Raw genomic sequence first — 25,386 nt, forward strand, 5'->3', positions numbered from 1 at the left:
TACATTGCAATCGAATCACAAACAACCATTTAAGTGTTACAGCGCCACCCAAGTCACCTTTTCTTCAAGTAGAGCTAACGAAGAGAGTTAATTTTGTACAAACTCACGACTTTGAGTGACCGCCATTGAAAAGCACCTACAGTGATTTGGCCTAGCCCACAGTTCGACATGTTGTTGCGAGAAGTTTGTACAAGATGTAGTCTACAGCGTATACCAAAGGAGTAAGGCCACTAGCATGGGTCCGTACCTGGTGAGCCGCAGCGCCACGTTCGCCGCCGTCTCATGTGACCAACGCCACTGCACACGCCCGTTCGGATATACAAGGCACCAAGCGCAGCGTGGCAAGTGCACGGTGCTGCTCTCAAGCAACTCGCAACACTTTGTTGCCTGCGGTAACTCCAAAAACCCAGCACAGCGCTCGTTGCAAAAAGGTGGCAGAAAGGCAAACGAGGCTTGTCCACGCCATGGGCAAAAGGGATTCACAGTGGCACGCACCTGAGGAAAATGGGCCCTCGCGACTATGCTGCATGCTCTCGCGATCGGGGACTGCAGGGCCCGATCGCTTGAGCAAGGGCAAACTTTGCTCACGTTGTCTTAGAGAGGTGCAGGTCGGCATGGTACGACCACGCGCAAGGACCCTGCACCGCTTTGGCCTAGCATTTGGAAAGGGCAAGGAAACGTAAATGTTCGCCACGGGCGCAAGGCGCTGTTGACGAGTCTGAGCGAGCTCCAAACAAAGGGAGCTGACGGACAGAAAAAAAAATGAGTGCTCACCTTTCGCTGTTCAGAGAGGCTTCTGACTGAATCCTAAAGCGCTCGCGAAACATCCTGTGTGACTAGAGCACAGCGCCACAGTCAATCCGGGTGAGAGGGATGAATGTCACTCCTCTTCCAGCGCTGATGAACTGCGGAGGAGGGGAGAGTCAGTTTAAAAAATGAGAACGGCGACAAAGCCCCTCACAATGGCGGTGGGATAGCCTCAATTTCACATCCCCTCTCCCAATTTTGCCCTATACTACTCTGTAAAGACAGCCGGATGTTACCCATGCAGTTAAAATAAACCTGCTACGAGCAACAGTCAACCTCAGCCCAGCCCTATAGCTGCTGCTAAAAAAAATTGATGACAAGACAGAAAGCATTAAAAAAAGTAAACTCATGACAGTATAAAAGGAGCACAGGAAAGTAAGGGTAGGATTCGTGGTGCTGAGGCAGGATATTGCCACCGCACGGAGGGGCGACAGTTCGTGATATTGTCCGCTGAATGCGATGCCCGTGTGTGAGGCAAGAGGCACGAAAGGGGCTCACTGATGTCTCGTGGCAATGATTGGTCTGCGAGCCCAACGAACACCACTTCGGTAGTGGTTCGGAGGTCCCGAATTTCTTTGTGGTTTGTGGATGACGGGGGGACCTCACTGGAAAGACTGGCTTCTCCATTGATCAGGGAGGTCGAACCGAAATTGGCTGTCAGGCATCCTGGCATTGGCAGGCAACATGAATGGCCATGGTGGAGGGGCAGCAAGGTTTCTCGGCTACGGCCGAGAGCAGGGCACAGCCAGGCTGTCAGTCGTCACTTGGTCAGGGCACCGAGCACCTCCAGTGTCCACGTCGGGGCAAAGAAGCCACAATGTGCACTCTCCCTAGGCATGCACGGAAGTGTCATGCATGTACACACGCACACACACACACCTCCAACGTTTGCGTGTGAGCGAAGACTCAAAGTATCATTCTTAACTCTCACCACAGTATAAGCACCAGTATTTGCAGCTTCCTTTGCTGGCAAAAGAAATAAAACATGAAAAAAATTGAAACGAAGCAAAAAAACACTCGTTTAGTCAAAGAGCATAAAAACATAAAATACAAATGAATATATCAACAGAAACTTGACGTGCGAAAGAAAACGACGCAAATCGGAAACTTGCGCATTGAAAACAAGGTAACTGGCACTACGATAGTTTGTTGTTGTCAATTAACTTGCTACGAATTAGTTCTCCTTGGGGACACGATTATTTAGTGTGTGTGTGTGCATTCTTATCAAGATTTGGGTTTCTCTAAGCTATGAGAAGTGTTACTTATCCTAGTATTCATGCCTGTTTATATAAGCAAGCGCTTTAGGAAATTTTTTGCGTTACATGCGTGACTGCATTTTCTGCAAATGCTTGCTTTCTGTGCAAGTCGTAGTGATACCCATTCTCAAATTAAACTGCTGTGATCCTTCGCCTTGAACATTTTTTTATTTCGCATGTGTGTATACTACTAAATCTGGATATAAGGAAATCGATAAATTCCCAAAAACATTTGTTATAAAAAGGATTTCGTTATATGCAAGTTTGGTACAAAAATTTGGAAAATAAACGTGCAAATTAAACGAAAAGGAGACTAAAGGCAGAGCTAACCCAAAACACTCATTTTACAGTAAAAAACTGCGTTATTATTGCAATAGCAATTACATGAAGGCTCTCAGCGGGTTTTTGCCATCGCCGCCATGTTCTGTAAAAAATTCAAATTGTAACACGCCCCTGCGCATCGTAACTTTCGCGAGCGCTTCTGAAGCAGAGATCAAGCGAGTCGGCCCATGTCTATCGCCTGGAAAGTGCATAAGATAACATCTCTCACGGGTTAGAACTGCCGTTGAAATGTTCAAACAGAAAGTAAACCACCCGTCTTGAATGAGCATGAAACAACTTGGGGAGGGGAATCGTTCGAGTAGTAATAATAAACTTGGATTTTAAGGGCGGTCGCGATCGCTGGCGCGCTTGCTATCTCCGCAAGTATCGGTGCGGTTTCAACATGAAGGGACTGTGTGAAAAAAGCACTTCTCCCTTAAACGGCCGTATTTGCTCACACCAGCGTTTCTGTAAGAGTGCTGCGATATCGGATCCAAAAGAGTTGGCTGCCAGCCTTATTTCTTATAACATTGCAATTTCTTGCTATCGCGTTCATTGCATTCTATTCAACGCGCCATCGTGTTGTTGCCAGGACTAATAAACTAATCGCAAAAGCTACCAGCCTGCGAATTCACGGCGCAAGACGGAAGCACGTGATGAGTCGACCTCCAAATATCCGTCGTCACTGTGGTCTCGAAGAGTTTCCATCAGCGCCTAATCTGGCATCCCCTCGGGGTTGTCCAAAATTAACAAAAGTCACAGTTTCACCGCAAGGGTGAAGCAATGCGATAGCAACAACTTGGAATTAACGCTGAGAACGGCAAGCAAATTGAAACGGGCATCGCACTGCTCAGCACAAATGATGCACGAAAACAACATACACCGGACGAGAGCGAACTAGCAAGGTTTACGCTCGGCGCTGTTTAAAGAAAAACGAGGCACAAACGCAATCACAGATACAGATATGAGTGCGAACCAACAATGTGCCCCAGTTGTTACTTTGCTGTGTTTGAAAAGCACACTCTTTTCACATACGGCGCCTGTCCTGCGAGCGAAGTAATCTTTCTGCGCCCGGCAAGTAAATTTCGGTATCTTAAGAATTAGGGCCTCAAAAGCATTAAGATTGAAAGAGTCTCCTTTACCGCAACGATGCACGAGCAGCGCACTCGTCGCCTTCACTGGACAATGTTTACACAAGTTGTCAAAAAAAGTGAAAGAAATTGCCAAGCAAGTGCTACCAACTGTGAAGTGACACGTGAACAAGCTTGGAAATGAGTCTCATTAAATATGCTTATGGGGAGATATTTCAAGCGGGTGAGCCATACCCGTTCAAAATGGTTGAGGAGTTTATGCCGTTGGTATTGGTATGCTAAAGGAGTGATCACACAAGGATTCTGACACAACTTGTATGTTACCTGCAGTGTGGCCATCAGTGTGCTAAATCACACTGATGCCTACATAGATGTGCCATCTATACAATATCAGCCTTGAATACAGCATAATAAGTATTTTAATTGAGTTTCGATTCGAAGTTCGTGCAAATGCCGATTCGGAAAGAGAAACAAAATGTGATATGGTCATCGAGTGGGGCCCTATTGTAGACAATATAAGTTGCGAGTTCTGGCTGGGTTACTGGAGGCATGTACGAGATCAATAACGCTGGTAGTAATACCAGCGTAATAATGCATGGCCTAAGCACAGATCCCCTAAAATAACCTTGCACCAGCTTACTGACTCTCTGTAAAGCATTGGCTCCTCATTTCTTTTTTCTCTGGATAAGAACAGTGGAACACCAAAAAAAACGATTGTTGTTAGATGAATTGTCATATATGCTATTCGGGAAGTTTGGAGATTCTTTTGTCGCACCGCTCTCCGTGCCCCAATCCAGCACGCGTGGCACTTGTAAATTTTAGTATTAACACTTGAAACTATAAGCATGATTTGGTTGCTGCACACTTGTTTGGTGTGCACAGGTTTACCAAAATCGTAACTTGTGAAATTCGATCGTTTAAGCTTCAAAAGAAAAAGAAGCGAGAACTTCATATTCAAAGCATTCATGTGTGAGCACAAGTGTTTGTAAGCATATTCACGCATGTTGAATGCACGTGTTTGTGTGTCTGTACATGCATTCGTGTGTGCACGGGCAAATATGCATGCTCACGCACACCATCTCCTTCCAGGCGCCAGCTTACCTTCGCTTCTCGATGGAGGCCTGTATTTTACCGCTAGAAAGGTCAACGTGCAACACCCTCAGACTCCTGTCTTTATTGCGTCTACCACAAATTTTCATGCTCTCCCAACGGTGCTTTTTCGGTCACAACTTAAGACACTGCCACAGCTGCCGACACCGCAAGTTCTACGAAACAAGTGCTTTAACCACATTAAATAGTGAATGCCGCACCTTCCAATTAAAACGTAGTCTGCTGGGTATTCGTGTACACAGCCTTAGGATCAGTATTTCTATAAAGTAGAGTCTCGATGATACCGTCATGGTTGACGCGACTTTCGCAATGACACAAATTTTAAGGTTGCTTTGGATGGACTACATTGCATAAGATATGCCGTGATTTAGTGCTACACGAAGAGTTTCTCCAGCCACTGCTGATGACACGAACGCACGATTGACTGCTTCACGCAAACGGCGCAACGCGACTTGTCTGCGGGAGAAAGAACTGTTCGCATTGTGCCCCAAAAGGAGTGAACGCGGCAAAACTCATGGGTATTTTCCTCGCTTCGCCACCTGATTGGCCAGAAAGCCACGCCGCGAGGCTCACGCGAAAAAATCTGCCCGAGACCAATTTTTCCACCACGCGATAGCAGAACGTCTTTTTTGCTTCGCGTCTTTGGCTACACCAGCTGCACAAGCTCTCAAACCACACGATGTAAACAACGAGCCGTAAATTCAACATGGCGGTAAAGCAACTGCAGTGGCTCACGTCGACGCAATCGCGAACTACATGCACCTTACAAGCCTCACGGCCTTGACAGGGGTGCCTTCGTCGAGGGCCTGATTCAGATTACGATTGCTGTGAACACCAGAAGTAGAAGGAGGTGCAGCAGCAGCAGCGAGCCGGCATGACCTAACGTGTCTCACTTTTGCACTGCCAGCTAAATTCATCACCGCCGCTGCCGGTGTGTCTGCTCGTGCCGTGTCTGCTGGCGTATCTCCCAAAAACAACATCTGTATAGGTATAAACTGTTTCCTTTCAGTGTTTTGCTTGCATAACTAGAACTCTGTATGAATTTTAATGCTCAGGGATCGGGCAAAATGGAATGAGTTTTTAAGTGGCGGTATGCAAAACAAGTGTGAACATTTTCGATGGGCGCCGGCATGGTTTTGCGGCCGCTCCAGTGTTTTCGCTTGAATGCTCCCACGTGACTGATTTTTTTTTTGTGTTGACTTCGCAGCGCGCTTTGCTTCTCTTTGATGCCAATTGTGAACGTGCTTTTCAAGAACCAGCAGCAGGTGTGAGGGAACTGCAGCACTTTATTGAGAGGTAGTGAAGGCACGAATGTTCGAAAACACATCATGTTCTTTTTTCAGCAAATAGTAGACCTCAATAAAGTTCTTGTTCACCTTCATGATCAGCTTTAACTTATTTTTGCTTCATAAGAATTTGGGATGATACAAACATTTTGCAAGCTCCCTTCGAATTCGTATCATCGAGATTCTACTGTGTTTGAGTGTTATCGCACATACGATCCTGTGCTATTTTGCCTTCACATTTTGTTTAGTGCCACTACAGTTGACAATCGAACAGGGGGTATGCAAGATAGGCTGGGCAGTCGTTGTACAGATAGGATAAATATGCCGAGCGGCGTAGAAGCGGAGCTGTGGTTAGCCAAACTCTTTTCGTATACATTTCTACATGGCTGCAGCTGCAGCCATTAACCGCTTCAGTTGCCGTGCATCCACAAACGTTTAGAAGATAAATTGAAGTTCTCCTGTTGGTACCATATTTACCACGAATACGAATACCATGTGCACACTACAACGTGTGCACATGGTATTCGTATGCCTTTAGAATGCAGCATTGCCTTATCTAAGTACAAGTCAGTAAAGCGTACATCACGCCACGTACATGTTACACATACACACTGTTACAGAGTGCCAATGTGGGGATTTTACTGCTTCTTTCGTTGCTTCTCAGCCTAATACTCTACAAATGATCGCATCGAAAATGTTTCAGCACGCTTAATGCTGCGGCTGTCCAAAGCCTCACGGAAAACATCGCCTCAGTTGGACGACAAGGTCAGATTAGCAGCCAACGGTGCAATTGGCAAAGTGAATCAAGCTTTTCTGACTGTTTTTCATTTTCACACTTGATAAGCAACTTAAATTTACAATCGAGGGAACGGGCACTCGCAGTGCTCAACACAGCAGGCAAAGCAGCAGAAGCTGGTCAGTTGTGTCACTGGCTCTCACAGTCGCATGACAACATTTCATAGTGGGTAGGTCCACCACACCATAGGTCCCTCGAATGGTCAGTTGCTCAGCACTTCAAGTTTAGTAAAAACCATTGGAATTCGTTGTATTTGAAAGGGAACAAAAAAATTCAATGAACCTACAATGTTAGACCCTAAAAATTTACTTCAGACAACTGAAGATTACAAGATCTGAGTAAGCATTGGAGAGATTAATACAGCAGCAATACAGCTTGTGCCGCATTTGTACAATAAATGAATTCTCTTAAAGGATTTTGAGTTTTCATTTTACCGACCCTTGGGCATACTTAGCAAAATCATAATGAATGTGTCCTTCCTTTGAGATACTTCTTTTTGTTTTTGACCACTGGGAGACATTAAAAGGGTGTCCAATGCATTTATTCATATTTCACACATACTCATCGTGTCTACCAACCTAAAGAAGTCAGGGAATTTAGGCATGGCAAAAAAAGAGAAGGAATAGTCATGGAATTTCTGAAAAACCTGACAAAGTCATGGAAACTAACGGAAGTCTGTACGATTGCCACAAAAATAATCATTACTATTAATCAAAGCTTAATTAAAAAGTTGCTCCTTTGGCTGCAGTCACTGTGAACAGTTAAGCAGAGGTTGCGAAAAGATTTACCCAGTGTGTAATTGCCGCTTCTGCAGAGCACTCAGCATATCTCGCTTTCCAGCATTATTTATGTTGATGAGTTTGCATGTTTGTCTTTGCCATGGTCTCAGCTTTGCTTGAAGGCCCTCTGGTTAGGGTAGAAGAGCCATCAGTAGAGGCTTGCTGGGCTATGTCAAGCTTATTCATTGGTGATGCAAAGGTAAACTGCCTTAGCTCCACGCCTCTTGCTGGTAGCACAGAGCAAATACAGCCAGAAGTCTCATTTAAGTTTTTTGAAATTGTGTAATTAAATCTGCAATTACTGTTTTGCATAGCATCCATAAAAAAAGTACGTAAATGAAGAGAACACAGCGTCAGTGATTCATCTACGGAATCCAGGAAGCTGTTGCTTTCTTGTACGGCCTTGGTGCTACCCCTCCAACTGTTTTGGCCTGACAGATTCCTTTATGCTGCCACATATTTGTCAGCACTTTAAATGCGACCCCCAGCTTTTATTCTAAGCACTGTAAGACTTGCATTCCGTCCCAAGTGTCGGAGCCCAGAGAAATAAAATGCAAACGTGTGTGTCGATCATGCGGAAAAAAAGTTTTACAGTGGGACTACGTTCTTTTAATGTTGACGCTGGTCGTTGTCTGAACAAGCTTCACAAAATATGTGCGTGAAGTTAGTGTTCTTTCTGAAAAGTATATTTTAGGGGTGCTTAATTAGGGCCGGGGGGATAAAAATCGTTTGTAAATATAATAATCTGGCTTGAATTAGATTCACTTTCAATCCAACTCGCTTCCAAAGCTGCCTTGACTGCAGCCACATTGCCATTTTTCTTGCGAATTAGTTGCATCGCCTTCTGTGAAAAGGAAATTATTTACCTCTGATCAGGTGAACGCAGAATAATGATATCCGAGCACATGTTAAGGATTCAAGCAGTGCTGAACGACACAAGGCTCAATGCGCAGCATCCTAAAAGACTTTCTTGCTCATGAATATGGACATCGCTGCTGTCTCCAGTCTCGCTGTGAGCAAGAACTGCCTCGCTGCTGTGAGCTTGGCACAGTGTTTCCCTGACAAATGTCTGCACGTTTTTTTTTTTTTTTTTTTTGTTGGACCCAACATGTCGTTTTCTGTGACTGCGACAAATGAATGTGCAACGGCTGTGTCAAGCACAAGTCTCGAAAGTGTGGTTACCAAGCCAGTGGCCATTGAACTTAATTGAAAGGAATATTTAAATAGTTTTCTGGTCAGAAAGTGTGTCATAAAAGCAGAAATTATTCGGTGTATGACCACCATAAGGAGCTGTGATTTTTTTTTTGTTACTTTTACCACTCAAGGGCTTGTTCCAATTTTTAATTTTTCCAAGCAGGCATTATGGGTCATGGAATTGGCTTCCAATTATTATGGAGAATTGGCAAAATTCAGAGAGTTTTACAAAAATGGAATTGGTAGACACTCTGATAATACAATTAATACCTGAAGCAAAGCCTCTATACACAGCCTCGCAAGTAGAGCTGTGCGCCACAACCGCCGCCGAAGTTTCCAGAGAGACCACGCTGCCGCACAATAATTTGCGGCGCGCCGCCGTTTGTTTTATTTTTACCCGAGCGCAGAATCTGAGCATAATAAAATACATCACTTCATCTGCTTTTCTGCAGCTTTAAGGTTCCCGGGAGCGCCATTTGCAATGTCGTGACTGCTCTTTTGTTTCGGTGTTTGGATTTGTTGTCTATCTAGGGCCTTAAAACAGCTTCTGAAGATAAAGTCGAGCATGTTATCTTCTCTTGGCATTTCTCGTACTTCTAGCGCCATTCTTGACACCAGGACAGTCATTCACGTGACATAATTAGGGCACATTTTCTAGAATGGTCCACATATGAGAAATATTAGGACTACGATGTGTTATTACTGTACTACGATGTGTTATTACTAACTAGTTGTTTGCTCAGGAGAAATATAGATATAGCCCAAACGCATTAACATTAGATATGCAAGTGCACACACCCTCCCCTTTTCTTTTTCCTCCCTGGGAAGTACTTAGGGGGCAAATGTGTGTGCAGTTTTCATGACTCATCTTTTTATAAGTTGTTTTCTAACAGCTCTTCAGGGCTTGGGTTCCTTGAAATAATTTAAATGATAACCATAGCTTATAGCTTTGTCTAGCAAAAGCTTCCTACAAGGGGCTTACATTGGTTGTGTTGTTTTGCACTGTTGCAGCAACCGGTCAGAAGCTCTGATCTGCCCAGCATTGATGAGGAGATTTCCACAATATTCCCTAACGGTTCTGTGAGCCCCATAGCGAACACAGCAACCAAGGTGAATCGCCGGTCTAATCATAGCTTGCAAGTTTGGAATTGTTTGGGTGGAGATGAATTTCAAAATTGCATGCATTTCTGCTGTCTCTCTTTAGTCATCTTGAAATTATAGTATTCAATAGAGCCGGCATGATTTTTGAAGATTGTACACAAATAAAAAAGCATCTTGCTATATTTTATTTATATCTCATTCTTGCTGTAATAAAGTAATACAAGGTGGCGTGTTTTAAAGGCTGTACAAAGGTGCAGAATGGTTCAACTATGGCACTCACATGTTTTTTCAGCTGTCTGCGGGGGACATACAGTTCAGGGTTCTAATACAGTCAAATCTCGTTATAGCGAACCTCAGATAACCGATTTTCTGAGGTTAACGACTTTTTCGCAAATACCCCTGCAAAAGTATATTGGTTTAATGTAAAAATATTCCACTGCTACGAATGTCACAATACTGAATGTTTCAGACTAACATCTTGAATTTTATGCCCCGTTATCTACGCAACACTTCGAAATAACGAATTGTGATTTTAAAAAGTTACTCGCGGCTTGTGAAAGTAATGCCCAGCTCCCTACCTGCCACCATCATCATCATCATCAGAACACCCGCACATTTATTTATCTGCCCGCCTTATTCAAATGTGCGATAGCCCTATCGCCATCATCATCGCCTGAACTTGTTTTTCGCGTCAGACTTGGCCCCGTTGCCTTTGTTTTTGTCAGGCAGCTTTACCTGCACGCTTGTTACAGGGATGCTTTCTAGCCTCTTAGTGGTTGAACATTCGAGATGAGCTCCGCATAGGGTCTTACGAACTTACCTAGAGGAAAATCTGACTCTAGTGAGCTGCTGGAGCTTCGAACTTGGCTCAGATTTGTATCGCTCAAAGAGGCGTCTGGCTTCACGTTGAAATGATTGATTTCTTACTACCATATTTACTCGCATAATCCTCGCACTCGCATAATTCTCGCACCCCCCACATCGCCCAACTAATGTAAGATTTTTTTTTTCTGCGCGTAATAATGGCACGCCTGAAAATTGCTGCAATAATCTTGTCTGCTCGTTCCAGCCGCTGATGATGATAGCACACGCCATCGCCTAAGCATAAAGAATACTATTATTGCACGGCGATTTAGTTCAATCCAAGCGAAGCCATAGTGGCAAGTGCGCATTGCAGCGTGTTTTGTACATTGTGTCTGTAATGTTGTTGCGTTATGGGGCGGTACGGAAGCTACACAGCTGTTTTCGAGTTGGAAGTGATTGATTATGCACCTAACAACGGCCCTTTGGGGTCTGCGAGTTTTGTGTTCGCTACTGGTGACGGCAGCTGAAAGCGACCAAGACGCGTTGGGCCTTCCATGTGCCTAAGACTGGGGTGGATGGTAAACTTAATTTCGTCAAAAGGCAACTGCGAACAATTCCGTGTTAAATCAGCCCAATACTGCCGTCAACACTAACCTTCTGCGAGTTCCTGTTGAGTGACCAACACTACCGCAATGTCCACAAGCTTTGCGTGCGGTATTCTAATTTTCGACTATTTGCTTGCGCTTTTTGTGTCTCAAATAAATCTTGCCTTGTGTTGACCCTGTGCTTTCATTGGTGAGGTAAGTCTTAACTTGTACTTCGCAAAGCTTGCAGTTAGTTGCTGGCATGAGAATCCCAATTTGCGGCCACTTCGTTTTATTTTTTGCCCTGTACGTCTTCAGGGAAAGTTTTCCTCATGTAATTCTCGCACCCGCCAGTTTTGCATCGCTTTTCCTCCAAAAAAAAAGTGTGAGGATCATGCGAGTAAATACGTAAAAGGGCACATAATAAGTTACCTACTTTTGTCGTTGCACAGAAAAGTGTTTTATTTACCACAAGGACCTTCTGCGTCAATGTATAATTTTACGAAGCGTCAGAAATAACCAATGGCCTCTAAACTTGGCAGGCATACGACAGTGAGCTTTCTCTCCGCCACTTTTATGTCGTCTGTTTTTTTATTTCGCCGTTTGGTTGTGCCATCAAGGTAAGTGGGCGTTTGTTTCGGAATATAATATATAATATGCGGGAATAAGATCCGCTTAGAAATGTCTTGTTTTAGAGAAGCTTTATTTACGCAGTCGTATCCGCTTTTGGGCTGAAGCTTCTCTCAACAACAGAAAACAGAAGCCTCGCGGACACATATACGGTCATTCCTAGCGCTACAACGGGGCCCATTAAGAAATTCACTTAGACAGTGGCGCCACACTTTCCTCTAGGCATTTTTGTGAGAAGCTCTTAAGGAGCTTTGGAAGCAGCACGAAAGGAATGCTACGGCAGAGTGGAAAATGCAACGCGAATTACCTATAAGGTGAAATCACCGATAATCACCGGCTACGCGTGGCGCAATGGCAAAGCATGCACATGAGCTTAGCTGACGACCGATAAGACCCATACCATTTGTTGTGATAAGAAAACGGCGATGAAAGTGAAGACAACGTTGAAACAGTGCGCAGGAACAAACGTGGACAATTTGTATTTAACACCAAGGCTTCGCAGTGCGCAAGAAAGATGCGCACGCTTAACAGTTCGTCTTTCAACAGTCGAGCTGCCCACATTGATAGATCGCACTCTTCCGCCATCTAGTGAACACTGCAAGAACTAAACGAGAGGTGGCTACATACAGGGAACGCACAGCCCACGCCTTAAGGAGCTTCGCCCCTAAAAAATGGATGTATTATCGCCAAGAAATACGGTATCTCGCCAAACTAACTGTCGATGATACTGGAGTTCGAAGCGAGCATCTTAAATGTGCCAGCGTTGGGCACATCTTCCCAACGGAAGAATACGACCCAGCCAGTCTATAAAGAACTTGACAAAGCTGTATATGCTTGGTTGTGCATAACGATTGCTAAGAAAATACCAATCAGTGTTAGCCTAATTCAGCAGAAAGCACTGAACTACACTTGCATTTTAGGCATCAATGAAAGCTTCAAGGGAAGTGTATGGTTTAAGGAGCGCCATGAGATCGTCAGAGATGCTGTGTGGAGAATCCGCTTCTGCAGACTGCGACAGTGCGTCATCGTGGATCGTGTCAAACGCTGCTGGCGTCGTCTAGAAGTACATTGCGTTTAAGTGTACAATGCGGATCAGACCAGGCTCTTCTGTGAAATGCTACTGGTGAAGACGCTTGACTTCAAAGGCAAATAGTGCCACGGTGGCAAGCAGAGCAAAAAGCTCGTCACTGTGTTGCTCTGTGCAAATATGGACGGGCCCAACAAACGGCCCCTTCTCAGTATCGGCAAGAGCACCAAACCACGGTGCTTCAAAGGCACAAAAAGCCTGCCAGTAAAGCACGTTGCCAACAGCCATTCATGGGTGACAAGGGCCTCTTTTACCGACTGGTTTGTTGCGTTCGACGATAAAATGAAAAAGCTAACTGCAGTGTTTGCTCGCTGCGCATCGCTGATTCATTCAACCTTTAGATCAAGATGTCATTAACAGCTTAAAGCACACATATGGATCAAGGCTTCTTCAATGAACTTTGTGTAACACGCAGCATGGTTGCGACACCTAAGTCAACTTGTTCATGGCTGTGCAAATTTTGGCCGCCGCATGGGTGTCGACACTGCGTGACATTGTTAAGAACTATTTTGCACACGCAAGGTTTTCTGCCCGAAAAGATTAACTTGGCCAGGAGAAGTGACGACGTACAAGCTGCCGATTACGTTGGCACGAGGCTAGACGTAGAAAGAGCCCCAGCATAGGCAGCTCCCGGGTATGCCGGCATTGTACCCGAGAGCGTTGCCCTGAGTGATTACGTAAATGCCGACGAAGGACGTGATCGTGTATGATGAGCTGAGTGATGCCGAAATCCTCAAGAGTGCTCGCTGGCTATCGCCACTGCCAATTCATCAGACAATGACAAAGCCGCACATAGTGTTCCGGCGGTACCGACACCAGTGACCGCGTCGCAGGTCGTGAACTTCTTGGACATCCTGCATCGTGTCCTTGGCACCCATCACGACGCTGTCGCAATGCAGCTTCTCACAGATTGTGAGCAGCGTATTCTACCATTGCTCTTGTGAAAGTTCAAGTAATTGAATGAGTAATTTTTTTAAGTTTTAGAAATGAACTGCTTTCTTAAGTGTCGTGCATATCTTTTTTCTCTTTATTTACCACTTCTTTCGCAATAAAAAGTTTCCGCTAGAACGAAATTTTTCGCGATCCTTGTGAATTTCGTTGTAGCAGAGTTTGACTGTACTTCCCACTTCACCGTTGGTACTGTGAATGCAGAGAATCAATACTGCAAATAGGAGCGTTATTATAAAACATTTTAAAGCCAAAGTGAAGTGCTTAATATTGCGCATACTTTGCTCCCACCCCAGTGGAGATGCATCATGTGCAAAGTTAGCTCACTTCATGTTGTGCAGCTATTTCAGCAACAGAGACCTATGAACAAACGAAGCAAGTTTATTGCTATAGAGCAAGTTGGTGGTGCCTCTGACTATTGGGCCCCCACTGTGGGATCTCTAATGGAGTGGCTGATTTTCACCCCCCCCCCCTTTTTTTTGTAAATAAGCCGAGTTTACACAGGGAGGGTGCCCTACTGCAGCATATGTTTGAGTAAACTAAGCAAACTTATCTTTAATACCATTTTGGCATGTTGAACCCCAAATATCTATCAATCTATCTTTGATACCACATGCAAGCTTCTACACTTATTTTTTTTTTTTTTTAATGAGGAGTGTCTGCGTGCATTTGTGCAATAAAATGTTGCAACACAGTCAGCTTCCAATTGCATGCTCCATATAACATGAATGGAACCTGCCAAACTTTTTTTGCTTGAATTTAATGAAGCTGAAGCAGAAAGTATGCGAGAAAGTACAGTGGGCACGTGCGCGCATCTCACACGTGTATAAACAAACCATACGGTGCAATACTTGCTGGTGGCAGCTTGGCGAAGCGTTAGGTGTAGAGGGTACAGGCACTGATGTGTAGAATTGAAACTTTCACTACACGGTGTGTAATCTTACACCGAACAAGAGTATTATGTTAAAATCTTTAATTGAGATTACTAAGACAATTTTGTTAATGCTGTTTTCTCATAGCAGTAACTATGGGGGAATGAGAACACTCCGCTGAGCCCTAATAGTCATTACTAAAGACCATTTTTCAATAGTTCCATTCAACTTTCTCGGCGTGATGGAGGCCGTGTGACATGAACCGCTTCTCCCTCAACGAAAAGAGAAAGTACTTAAACATAGTTTCATCGTGGTATCATAATGGTATACATAATGGTATCAAAGATAGATTGATAGATATTTGGGGTTCAACGTGCCAAAATGGTATTAAAGATAAGTTTGCTTAGTTTACTCAAACATATTACTAAGACAATTTTGTTAATGCTGTTTTCTCATAGCAGTAACTATGGGGGAATGAGAATACTCCGCTGAGCCCTAATAGTCATTACTAAAGACCATTTTTCAATAGTTCCATGCAACTTTCTCGGCGTAATGGAGGCCGTGTGACATGAACCGCTTCTCCCTCAACGAAAAGAGAAAGTACTTAAACATAGTTTCATCGTGGCCGTGTGACAGGGTTACAAAGTCCTTTAGGTAAAGGAACATCCTAAAGTTGTTCATGAACAGTTACAGTGATGCTTAGTGAGGTTTGTGGGATCTTGTAGCCAAAAGTTCAGATGGTAACCACAGTTTTCTCTTCTCTCCACTAATGAAGGGCTCACCATCAACAAGAGTGGCCGCCTCTGAAGATGAGGTTGAGGAAGCACCTGCAACCCCCTCTGTGACGCCGTCAAAAACTCCCAAAACACCAAAGGAACCTGTTACGGCTGACAAAGAGCCAAAACGAAGAAAAAGAGAGGTAAAAATCTGCTTACTTGGCGCCCACTCCCCTCCCCTTTTTTGAGGTTATAGCTCAATATTATCATTTGCATGACCCACTTCATATCAAGAGGCACTCCCCCCTCCCCACTCCTAAAAAAAATTTTTTGAATTGACCTACGCTCCTAGCAATGGCAAAAACCGGTCGAGAATGTACTTGTAATTGCTATCGCAATAAAAATAAAATGGCTCTCCCTTTTAGTCATCTTGGGCATACGCCTAAGGTACCCTGTAAGGTTATTTTTTAAGTGCAGTAGCGACTCTGTGTTTCTCTAGTGTTGTACGTCACAGCGTTTGATCACCATATATACTGATAACCACATAGATGTATAGAATGTTATTTCGTGAAGTATAATCTCATTCAACCAATATTCTATTTATTTACTACGAAAATAATCATTGAACAAGTCTTTTCAATATGGCCAACATAATGATGCCTGTATTTTTTGCATCAACTAAAATAAGAAGTGCTTCTAAGATGACTGCCTTCATGACATTTGAAATAAATGGAAATATTTCTGGCTCTTCACAGGTGACAAAACCCCCCAAAATAATTATTTATGCCCTTGAATGTAAATGCGACTTGGTTCGCCTCGAGGATGTGAAGTTAGCTGCTCTAGATTGCTCCAAAATGAAAAATTTTGCTGCTCTAAGGTGCTCCAAAGTGAAAATTTTACTGCTCCGAAAATTGCTCCAAATCAAAAGACCTCGATGGCATCACTGATAGAAGAGTACACAAATGAAGGTTTTCTGCTCGCATCTGTGATAATTCTGTGGATACGAAGGAGCTGTTGCGACCAGACAGATTCCTTCTAGCCGGTACATATTCAAACATCATCGCTTTAAATGCTACCTCTAGCTTTCATTGTAGACATCAGAGGGCTTTATCGAGCTCTAAGCGTCGAAGCCCAGAGAAATAAAACACCATCATGCATGTGCTCGTCGTAGAAAAAAGAAAGATGGGTGAAAAGTTTGCAGTGCGGCTTCGTTTTTGCGATGTTGTTAGTCATTGTCAAAGCATGGTGCACAGAATACATGCGTATAGTATACAGCTATTATTATTATTATTTGCTGAAAAGGGTATATTGGAGGTGTATAATTCAGATGGCGATGCAAATCAGTAAAAACTACAGCAATCCAGGTCATATCAGATCCAATCCAATCAACATTCTAAATAGTAAAGTCTGTAAATAGAGGTCGATCTAATTCAGTCCAACCCACATCCGGAGTGGCCTAGGCTGTAGTGATTATAGTGAACTAAAATATACTCCAGTGGCGGAATCGGCCGGGCTCCGGCGTCCTTCTTTTACACAGATGCCACGAGATTGTGCCATTTATACGTTTTATAGCAGATTTGACTGCATTGTAGGACTGTTGTGGGCATTTAGCTGCGGTTAATATTAACTCGTGTGTTTGTATTCTGCCAAACAGCCAACTTGCTGACTCCCTGGCTCGGAGGTATCATTTTGGCCAGATATACATATTTTTTTCATATTTACCGCACACGCTCGGAACATTCTGAGCACATGCGGTACGTTTATTAACTTATTCCATGGGATTTCTTTTTTTTTTTTTAGCACTTTTGGGTTTGTTTCTCTGGACGGAGTTTTCCAAACAGACGTAACCGTCATGGAATTGCTTGAAATCATGGAAAACCCCGAAAAGTTGGTAAATTTTGAAAAAGCAAGTTGGTAGACACACTGATAACGTCCCTCATACCTTCCTTGGTTTCATTGCCTGTTCATTTTGCTGACAATTGTGTCAAAGAGAAATGAGTAGGAATGGTTGGTTGGTGAGTTTGAAGTCCAAAGCAAATACCGATTTGGTCCAACTATCATGAGAAAGATAGTTTCAATAGCGCAAATCTTGTATTTTTGATGAAAGATGAGCGTTTGGTCATGATCCAACATACTTGCAATATATTCATTTATTTATAATACCCTCAGGGCCAAAAAGGTATCAAAGAGGGGAGTGGGTAAATACATGAAAAATACAAATAAAACAGTGCAATAAATTAAATACAAATAAAACAATATAATAAAAGACTTAAATAATAACATTTCTGCAGAATATACAAAAATAATTTTCAAAATATAAAAAAACACAAGCAATAAGTATAGGTAACAGATTTTCCTGGTTATACAATGTTAGCTAATGTTTCATGAAAAAGTTTGAAGTCGGTGATGGTTGCGACATTCGAGGGAAGGTGGTTCCAATCATGAGATGTGTGGGGAATAAATGACTGAAACAAAGACTTAGTGAGACATGATGCGATTCCTGCCTTATTGTGATGATCAACGCAGTTTGAGATGTACAGAGGCCGGAGTATCAGGTCATTATGAAGCGTTGGGTGATAGAAAATTTTATGAAACAGTGAAAGACGGGCATTTTTTCGTCGGTGAGCAAATGTACTAAGTGGTAAGTTATTTTTCATTGAATTCATACTTGCAGTGTGAATTCATACTTGCAGTGCAGTTGTAGTTAGAGGATGAACCTAGCAGAGTTATCTTGTACTAGTTCAAGAGAGGTGATGAGATTAGCATGACTGGGATCCCATATGGCAGATGCATACTCGAGCTTAGGGCGTATGAGAGACTTATAGAGTATTAGCTTTAAGGAAGAGTGTGCTTTGGAGAAGTTGCATCGTAAGTAGCCGAGGGTACGATCAGCATTGTTAATTACGTACTCTACATGACTTGTCCAACTTAAGTTATTTGTGATGTGCAAGATATTTACCAGACAAGACGGAATCTAAGGGAATGTTGTTTAGATGGTAGGTGTTATGATTCGAGTTAGTTCTTGATACGTGCATTTTCTTATATTTCCTAATATTAAGTTCCATTAACCAGTCATTGCACCAATTAGCTATATTATTTAGGTCAATTTGAAGTGTTTTAGTATCATCAATATTGGTAATTTTGTGGTAGATAACACAGTCATCTGCAAACAGATGTATGTTAGAAGTTATTGAAGTTAGATCATTAATATATACAAAAAGATAATAAAGGCCCCAACACTGAACCTTGAGGCACACCTGACTGTACTTCAGTGAGTGGTGAATGATGCTCGTTAGCAGTTACAAATTGGAAGTGATTAGAGAGGAAATGTTCTATTTATTTAAGGGGGCAGACTGGTCTTAGACATTTTTTGTTTATTTCTTCAGTGATCTTGATAAAACTGCACAGGGTTATGCAGTTTTTTCTGTTGATTTCAAATATTTAATTAGTTTTCCTGTAACTCACTTTGTTCCTGAGATAACTTCAGTTCAACCTCTATTGTTTATGGCCACCATAGTAAAAAAAGTGCTTAATTAAAAGTGATATTTAGGATATGCCAACATAGACTAATGACTATAGAGTGAAAGTATGAAAGATGTTTTTGTTTTTAGGCCTTTAATGGTTATTTCGCAGCAAAATGAACTATACATTTTCAAAAGCAGTTGAAATTGTGTTACAATTTTGATGAGTAATTAATTAAAAAGGCATGTGCTCTAAATTCTGCTCCCATACTTGCATTCTACACACATACAGGTTTCCACTGCAAAGAGAATTATTGTTGTACCTGCCCTAGCTGCAGAGATATTGAGGCCTCAAAATTGAATAGTCACAAATTTACTTTTTGAGAAAAATGGAAAAAACTGAAAACACACAGTTTTTTTAAAAAGCAACAATCATGATGCGCATGTTTTGCAATCCTCATGAAGGCGCTCATAAATTTGTAGTAAAGCTTTAGACAAAGGTCTGGCAAATTATAAAGAAGCCTCAAAGTCGGTTCCCCATTTTTTTTGCAGGTTCTGCATGTTAACAGCACCAAGAATCTGGACAGTTAAAATGACATAACAAAAAAATTACTACTTCCTGGTGCATGAAAATTTGCAAAGAGATAGAAAAATTCTTGCAGAAACCAAATATGTCAGTTTTAAAAAATGAATTTTTTGTCACTTTTTGGTCCCAAAGAGCAGTCTGCCCCCTTAAGAAGGTTAGTGTTGATATTTAGCAAGCTTAGTTTTAAGAGCAGTAATTTATAGCAAATCTTGTCAAATGCTTTGCTAAAATCCAAAGAAATACTGTCAGTGCAAGATGATCGATCCAGGATTGGATGCAAATGATGAGTAAACGAAGCAAGCTGTGTCTCACAGGAGTAGTTTTCTAAATCCATGTTGTGTTTTAGCAAAGTATGAGTTAGGCTCCAGAAAGTTATCAACATTTGAGAAAATTACATGTTCTAATAATTTTGCAACAATTTCTTGTTAGTGATATGGGTCGGTAATTAAGAGGTGAATTTCTGGGGCCAGACTTGTAGATTGAAACCACCTTCTCTATTTTCCGTTCCTTTGGAAGTAGTCAAGTACTCAATGATTGTCCAAATATTTTACTTAGTATCATAGAACTAAGTACATTAGTGCTTTTAAGGAATTTGCTATTAATGCCATCATAGCCAAGAGCGGAGTGGAATGGTAACTTATCTGTTAGCATCAACATTCCAGGTACCTCGATAACTACTGGATCCATGGGCATGTAATTATATTGGTGCGCATGAGGGAGTATGATGTTACCGGATTTAAGCACTGGCTTGAAAATGAATCATTAATAACTGATTTGCACAGGTTATCGGGGATATTATTTCCAGATGAATCTTCTAGTGATGTGTTAGTGGTTGGGTTAATCATTTCATGTTATGAATTGAAAAAAGGCTTGTGCAAATGTCTTTTTTAGTTGTTTGAAGCTGAGTAGAACGAACCTCTTTAACATCACAAAAGAATTGCTGATAGTTTTTGTTAGAAAATGTCACGTAACTGCGTAATTAATGTTACGGTATGCTCAAGGTTCGGTTAGTAACTTTCTTGTGGTATTTCAGGTGTTGTGAAAACCTACAGAACTGAAAACAAAGAACAAGAAGTGGGTTGTGTCTGTCCCATTGTCCACCAAACATTAAATAGGGCTGCTAAATTGTTCGAAGCTTTTGTTACTAATGCACAGACATTTTTGTTAGTTCTAGTGAAGAAGTGGTAGGTGTTAAGAGCACTTTCTTATATGCAGTAGCATGACGCAGCATGCTTTTACAGCCAAAGGACCAGTCACGTCGGGCCTCCAAGCGGACCTCTTCTGAGAGCAGCAGCACAGGCTCAGCACCTGTGAAGAGAAACAAGACAGCTGCCACAGAGAAGGCTTCCTCGGTGTCCGCTGCGACACCAAATAACAATGCGGCTGGCTTCAACAGTGTCTCTCACACTACTTCATCATCGAAGTCCAGCTCCAATCTCCTGCGGCAGTCTTACATCACAAGGCCTGTAAGTGGATCCTTTGGTCTTTGGTTTGGCAAGTGCATCACATTCGTGATTAAAGGAAGTATCATATCACTGTAGTCTCTTCAAAGGCCTTTTTGAAAATATTACAGCACTGTTTCTGGCCCAGTAAATCTTAAGACCCTGTTATAGAAACATGTTTATTTTTCAGATATTGTAACACAAGGGTGTTAAAGAGCTTGTTTCGCATAAATATTGGCATCGGCATCATTAGTTAGCAAAAAATTATGATCTTGTTCGGGACTGAAAAATCGAGAAAAATGCAAATAAAGTAATAGTTTCCGGGTCCGGGTGAGAATCGAAACCAGGTTATTCTGTGGCAAGCAGGCGTTCTTCCACACAGCCATGTGTCTGCTTGGAAATACAATGAAAATACGTTCCTCTGTTTGCAAATGCAGTGAAAATAACTTTTGTGCTTTACAAGCACGTGCTTCTTGTATACAGGCTTCACAATACGACACTAATATTGCAGTAATGCAGTTAAACCTGGGTATATCGAAATTCACAAATTATCGTTGAAATTTGTGATAAAGAGGATTTAATTATATGCAGGCTTGGAATGAAAATTGGAAAAATACTGTAATAACCGATATGTAGGTCGACTCCCCCATCTTTGAGTCTGAGAAATTTTTAAACATCGCAAAATATCGCGGTGCACATTTACCTTGATAAATATGTGACATGACCAGCTGCACTGTGGTGACATAGTGTTTCTTTTTTTTTTTTTTTCCCCGACACAAATATTATGTAGTTAAACGCCAGAAGGCCACAAAGTGCTGCCACTCAGATTCCTCCGAACTTAAGTCGACGTCTGTTTCTCTCTTGTTACGTCGGAGGGTACATCATCCTCCATTCCAACCAATGCGTTGCTAATGCAGCATTTGCGGAAAGACTCGTGCACCATCTCTTTCGGAAGTAGCAATAGCGCTTTTAAGGGGGCACGGGTCTTGGTGACACCCAAAAATTAAATTTTTCTAATTTTTCGATTTTCATTATTTTCATATCATGGCGCGCCTGCCAGCGAAAAATCAGCCCGAACTGACACATTAGTTAGCCCAAATAGATTCTTTTTATGCGTCGCAGCACTTGGCTTCGCTGCCGTTGCAGCCATGCTGTCGTCACAGCCATCATTAAACCAAGTCGAGTTGCGGCGCATGCATGCAGAGTGCACGCGTGCACAATAAACCACCACGCTCGTACACGAACCACTCGCACGTTGATTGTTTGCAGCACTTGAGTGTACGACGTCATATTAGCTGTAGATGGAAAATTTCTGATTACAATAGTTTAATAATTTGTGGCATTCTCTTTCACCATTCCGTGGCTAGACTCACCGACCGGTGAAGCTTTTCGTTCCGCTAAAAAAAAAAAATTGACACCATAAGAATTGGTTGTTGATCCCTTTAAAAGTGCCCCCCCCCCCCCCTTTTTTTTGCTTTATTTTCTCTGCAGTGCTGTGCTCCGTAAGGTATAAGCAACCTCTATTATGAGATAAACTTTACAACAGCAGTCATGTGTCACTTTTTACATATAAATAACAGGTGACACCACCCCTGGATGTGGAGAGGATATCGGATGTCTTGCGGTCAAAACATGTCAGCCCGTCAAGCCTCAAGTTTGGCTTTCTGGGATTGGGCAACATGGGCCAAGGCATGGTGAAGAACCTCATCAATTCGGGTCACCACATCACCGTATGGAACAGGACACCTTCCAAGGTCTGGTGTGCTTTTTACCTCCCGCTGCATTCATGATTTGGAAATCTGCCTTTTCACGATGCTGAACACTATGGGCCAAACAACGAAACGTTCCTTTCCTCAGTAAGGAAGCCTTCATTTTTGTGAGGCCGCCTTATGTCACTCTGAAAGCTTCCTCACTAAGGAGCCCTCGGTGAAGGCTTCCTTGGCGCTTCCTCAGCTTAAGGTTGCTTTGGGGCTACCTTCGTGCGCCCTTAGGTCCGCTCCTCGTCCTGAACGAGCGCTTCGCCTCACAGCTAGCCCACGTGATGTTTTCGTTTTCGAGGCAACCCTCTCACCCCACCCCTGTGGGGAGACGCGAGCGGCGAGCGTGCGTGCACTGCACCACCGAGGAAGGAAAGGAAACCTTTTTCCTTCCTCCGTGGGGCGTTTCAGTGTTCCTAGAATGCACCACGTTTTGCGCTCAACTACGGTGGCTTTTCACATTCAGTAATCGTAGTTTGAAGAAAGCGTACACGCGTCTCTATATTAACACTTCAATTTGGAAGTGATGTGGTGACCCAACTTTTTTTTACAGAATAAACGCTTGTGAGCAAAGCTCATATTCAATAATCTCGAACGCAGGAGCGCGGCAACCATTCCTCCCGCGAGGACGGGTTAAGGGAGCTTTCAGAGTACGCTTGCTTCCTCCGTCGGTACTTGGTTGTAAGGAAGCTTCACGTAAGGAGAGGACGCGGTCAAAGGAAAGGAACGTTTCGTTGTTTGGGCCTATGTTGATCTTAGAGGTGATACTGGTCTTGGAGGTTCTGGTGATACTGGTTGTCGGCACGGGGAAGCACAAGAAAATGAAGGCGGATTGTCAGAACTATTGTGAACCAAATGAGCAATGCAACACACAACTGTGAGTGCTGATGGTTTTTCAGTGCAGTGTAACACTGCTGGTACGTGTTCATGGGCCCATGAAATGTCACACTAAAGACTTCGTTAATAGCTAACTCTGCAAAGTTTAAAATACACCTTGTGCTAAAAGTCAAAATATGCTGCACAAAAATAAACCTTAAAATAGCCAAGCACTGGCTTAAGGGGACACTAAAGGCAACTATTAAGTCGATGTTGATTGTTGAAATAGCGGTTCAGAAACCTCGTAGTGTTACTTTTGTGCCAAGGAAGGGCCCATTCTGAAATAAAATTACATTTTAGTTGTCTGCATCGGGTTAGTGTACTTCAAATTACCCGCCTCACTGCAGTAGACTGACTGGACCAACTCACGTCACTGTTGCCATGCGCAACATTGCCCTGCCTTAATGCGCTAGTAGCAGCAGGCCGAAAGCAGCGGGAGCCACAGCAGCAACAGCAGCCATCCTGCCATGGGCTCCGAGATTGCAGACATATTTTGGTTCAACTAGGCCCCGCTAGGTGGCACCACATGTCCAGTTTGATCACGCTAGAATTGAATTTTTGAACCACTTGTGCCATTCCCTGTTAGTAATGTCCAGCGCTTCTTTTTTCCTTTAATCGAACAGAAACGATAAAGTAGCATTTTATTGCGTCTCTTGACGCGCTGAAGGTTCTTTATTTAGTGCAGCTAGATCGATTACTAGTGATTAATTTTAGGCGGTTCATCTGATGTCATCAGGATCTTTTTGAAAATGTCGTACTGCGGCACATGTGTTCTTGTGCATTTACCTTAATTTCGCAAAAAGTAGGGCACTGTTGTTTTAGATATTGTCATACAGAGCTTTCACTCTGACGTAAATTGTTATTTTACTTTAGTGGTCCCTTTAAATGTGTCAGTAGCCAAACTGATTTTGGAAATGACTAGACTATTGGGGTGGAAAACACATACCCAGCTTTTTTTTTCTTTTTTTGTTTCTTAAGATTAGTGACATGCTCCATAAATAATGTTTTGCTCCACCGTGTGAAGGCATTCCATGAAATTATTCTTTAAGCCCGGTGGCTTTTATTGTGCTGCAATAGCATCGCGTCAATGGCAAAGTAACCACAGCCACACTACAAGGTGGCAGTGTCACCTCTGCAGCAATGGCCATTTTAGTCATCCGGGCAACTGCTTGTGACGTGCCGTTGTTGCCTACGAAGTCGTTCATTATCAGTGCCCGACCCCATTGCCTACTAACCGTGACACTTTTTAATCCTAGTGAGAAAAGGCTGCCTATCGATAGTCTTCTGAGAACATGTGAGCCAAGCATTATTCATTCTCGAGTTCGAATCGTTCCCTCTTCTCTCTCGAAATGATGTCATAACCTGACTGACCGTATCATATACCACGGCAACTGGCTGATCTCAGCATCATGAGCAGCATGGTTGTCGTGGTAATCGCAGGATGCCCACACGTGTGCTTTATCAGGCTGAAAGTAAGTTGTGCTTTTGAAGGGGGTGAAAAAAAAAACAAAAAAGTGCTCAAGGTCATGGCGCACGCCGACCAAGGGACGCATCTTCTTGGCCCCTTGTTGTCCTCTCCCTGTGCAGCTTTCAGTGTGCTCGCTTACAATGATGGAGGTGGGTGAAATGCATGCGAGACTTCTTGGTCATACCATTGCTGCTGGAGCAAAGCGCACGGGGTGGGGCCTGCTGCGTGAAGCTGCCGAGCGTTGTTGGAGACTAAGGGAAGGCGTTGACAGTTCCAGCTGCAACCTCGGGGGGGGGGGGGGGGGGTCTAGTAGTAGGGGAAATTTCAGCGAGGCGTGCTATTGAGAGCGTGCCTTTTTTGCACATTTACGGGCAACGTTAACCGATAATCATGTTAATTATGATGTGTTGTGCC

At 43.0% G+C, this 25,386-nt stretch overlaps 1 protein-coding gene across 2 annotated transcripts in view; it reads left to right on the forward strand.

The window, feature by feature from the left end:
• Positions 1-25,386, forward strand: part of Ndf (Nucleosome-destabilizing factor) — a 108,543-nt gene that overhangs the window by 9,219 nt on the left and 73,938 nt on the right. The window contains exons 5-8 of one of the 2 annotated variants that reach the window (XM_037428898.2): positions 9,652-9,750; positions 15,442-15,585; positions 20,671-20,895; positions 22,452-22,625. In XM_037428898.2, the coding sequence (XP_037284795.2) occupies positions 9,652-9,750; positions 15,442-15,585; positions 20,671-20,895; positions 22,452-22,625 (642 nt within the window). The remainder of the gene's footprint in view (positions 1-9,651; positions 9,751-15,441; positions 15,586-20,670; positions 20,896-22,451; positions 22,626-25,386) is intronic. The other variant, XM_037428899.2, reaches the window with a different exon arrangement.

Source organism: Rhipicephalus microplus, chromosome 2 (genome assembly GCF_043290135.1).
Source record: "Rhipicephalus microplus isolate Deutch F79 chromosome 2, USDA_Rmic, whole genome shotgun sequence".
Classification (NCBI taxonomy): domain Eukaryota; kingdom Metazoa; phylum Arthropoda; class Arachnida; order Ixodida; family Ixodidae; genus Rhipicephalus; species Rhipicephalus microplus.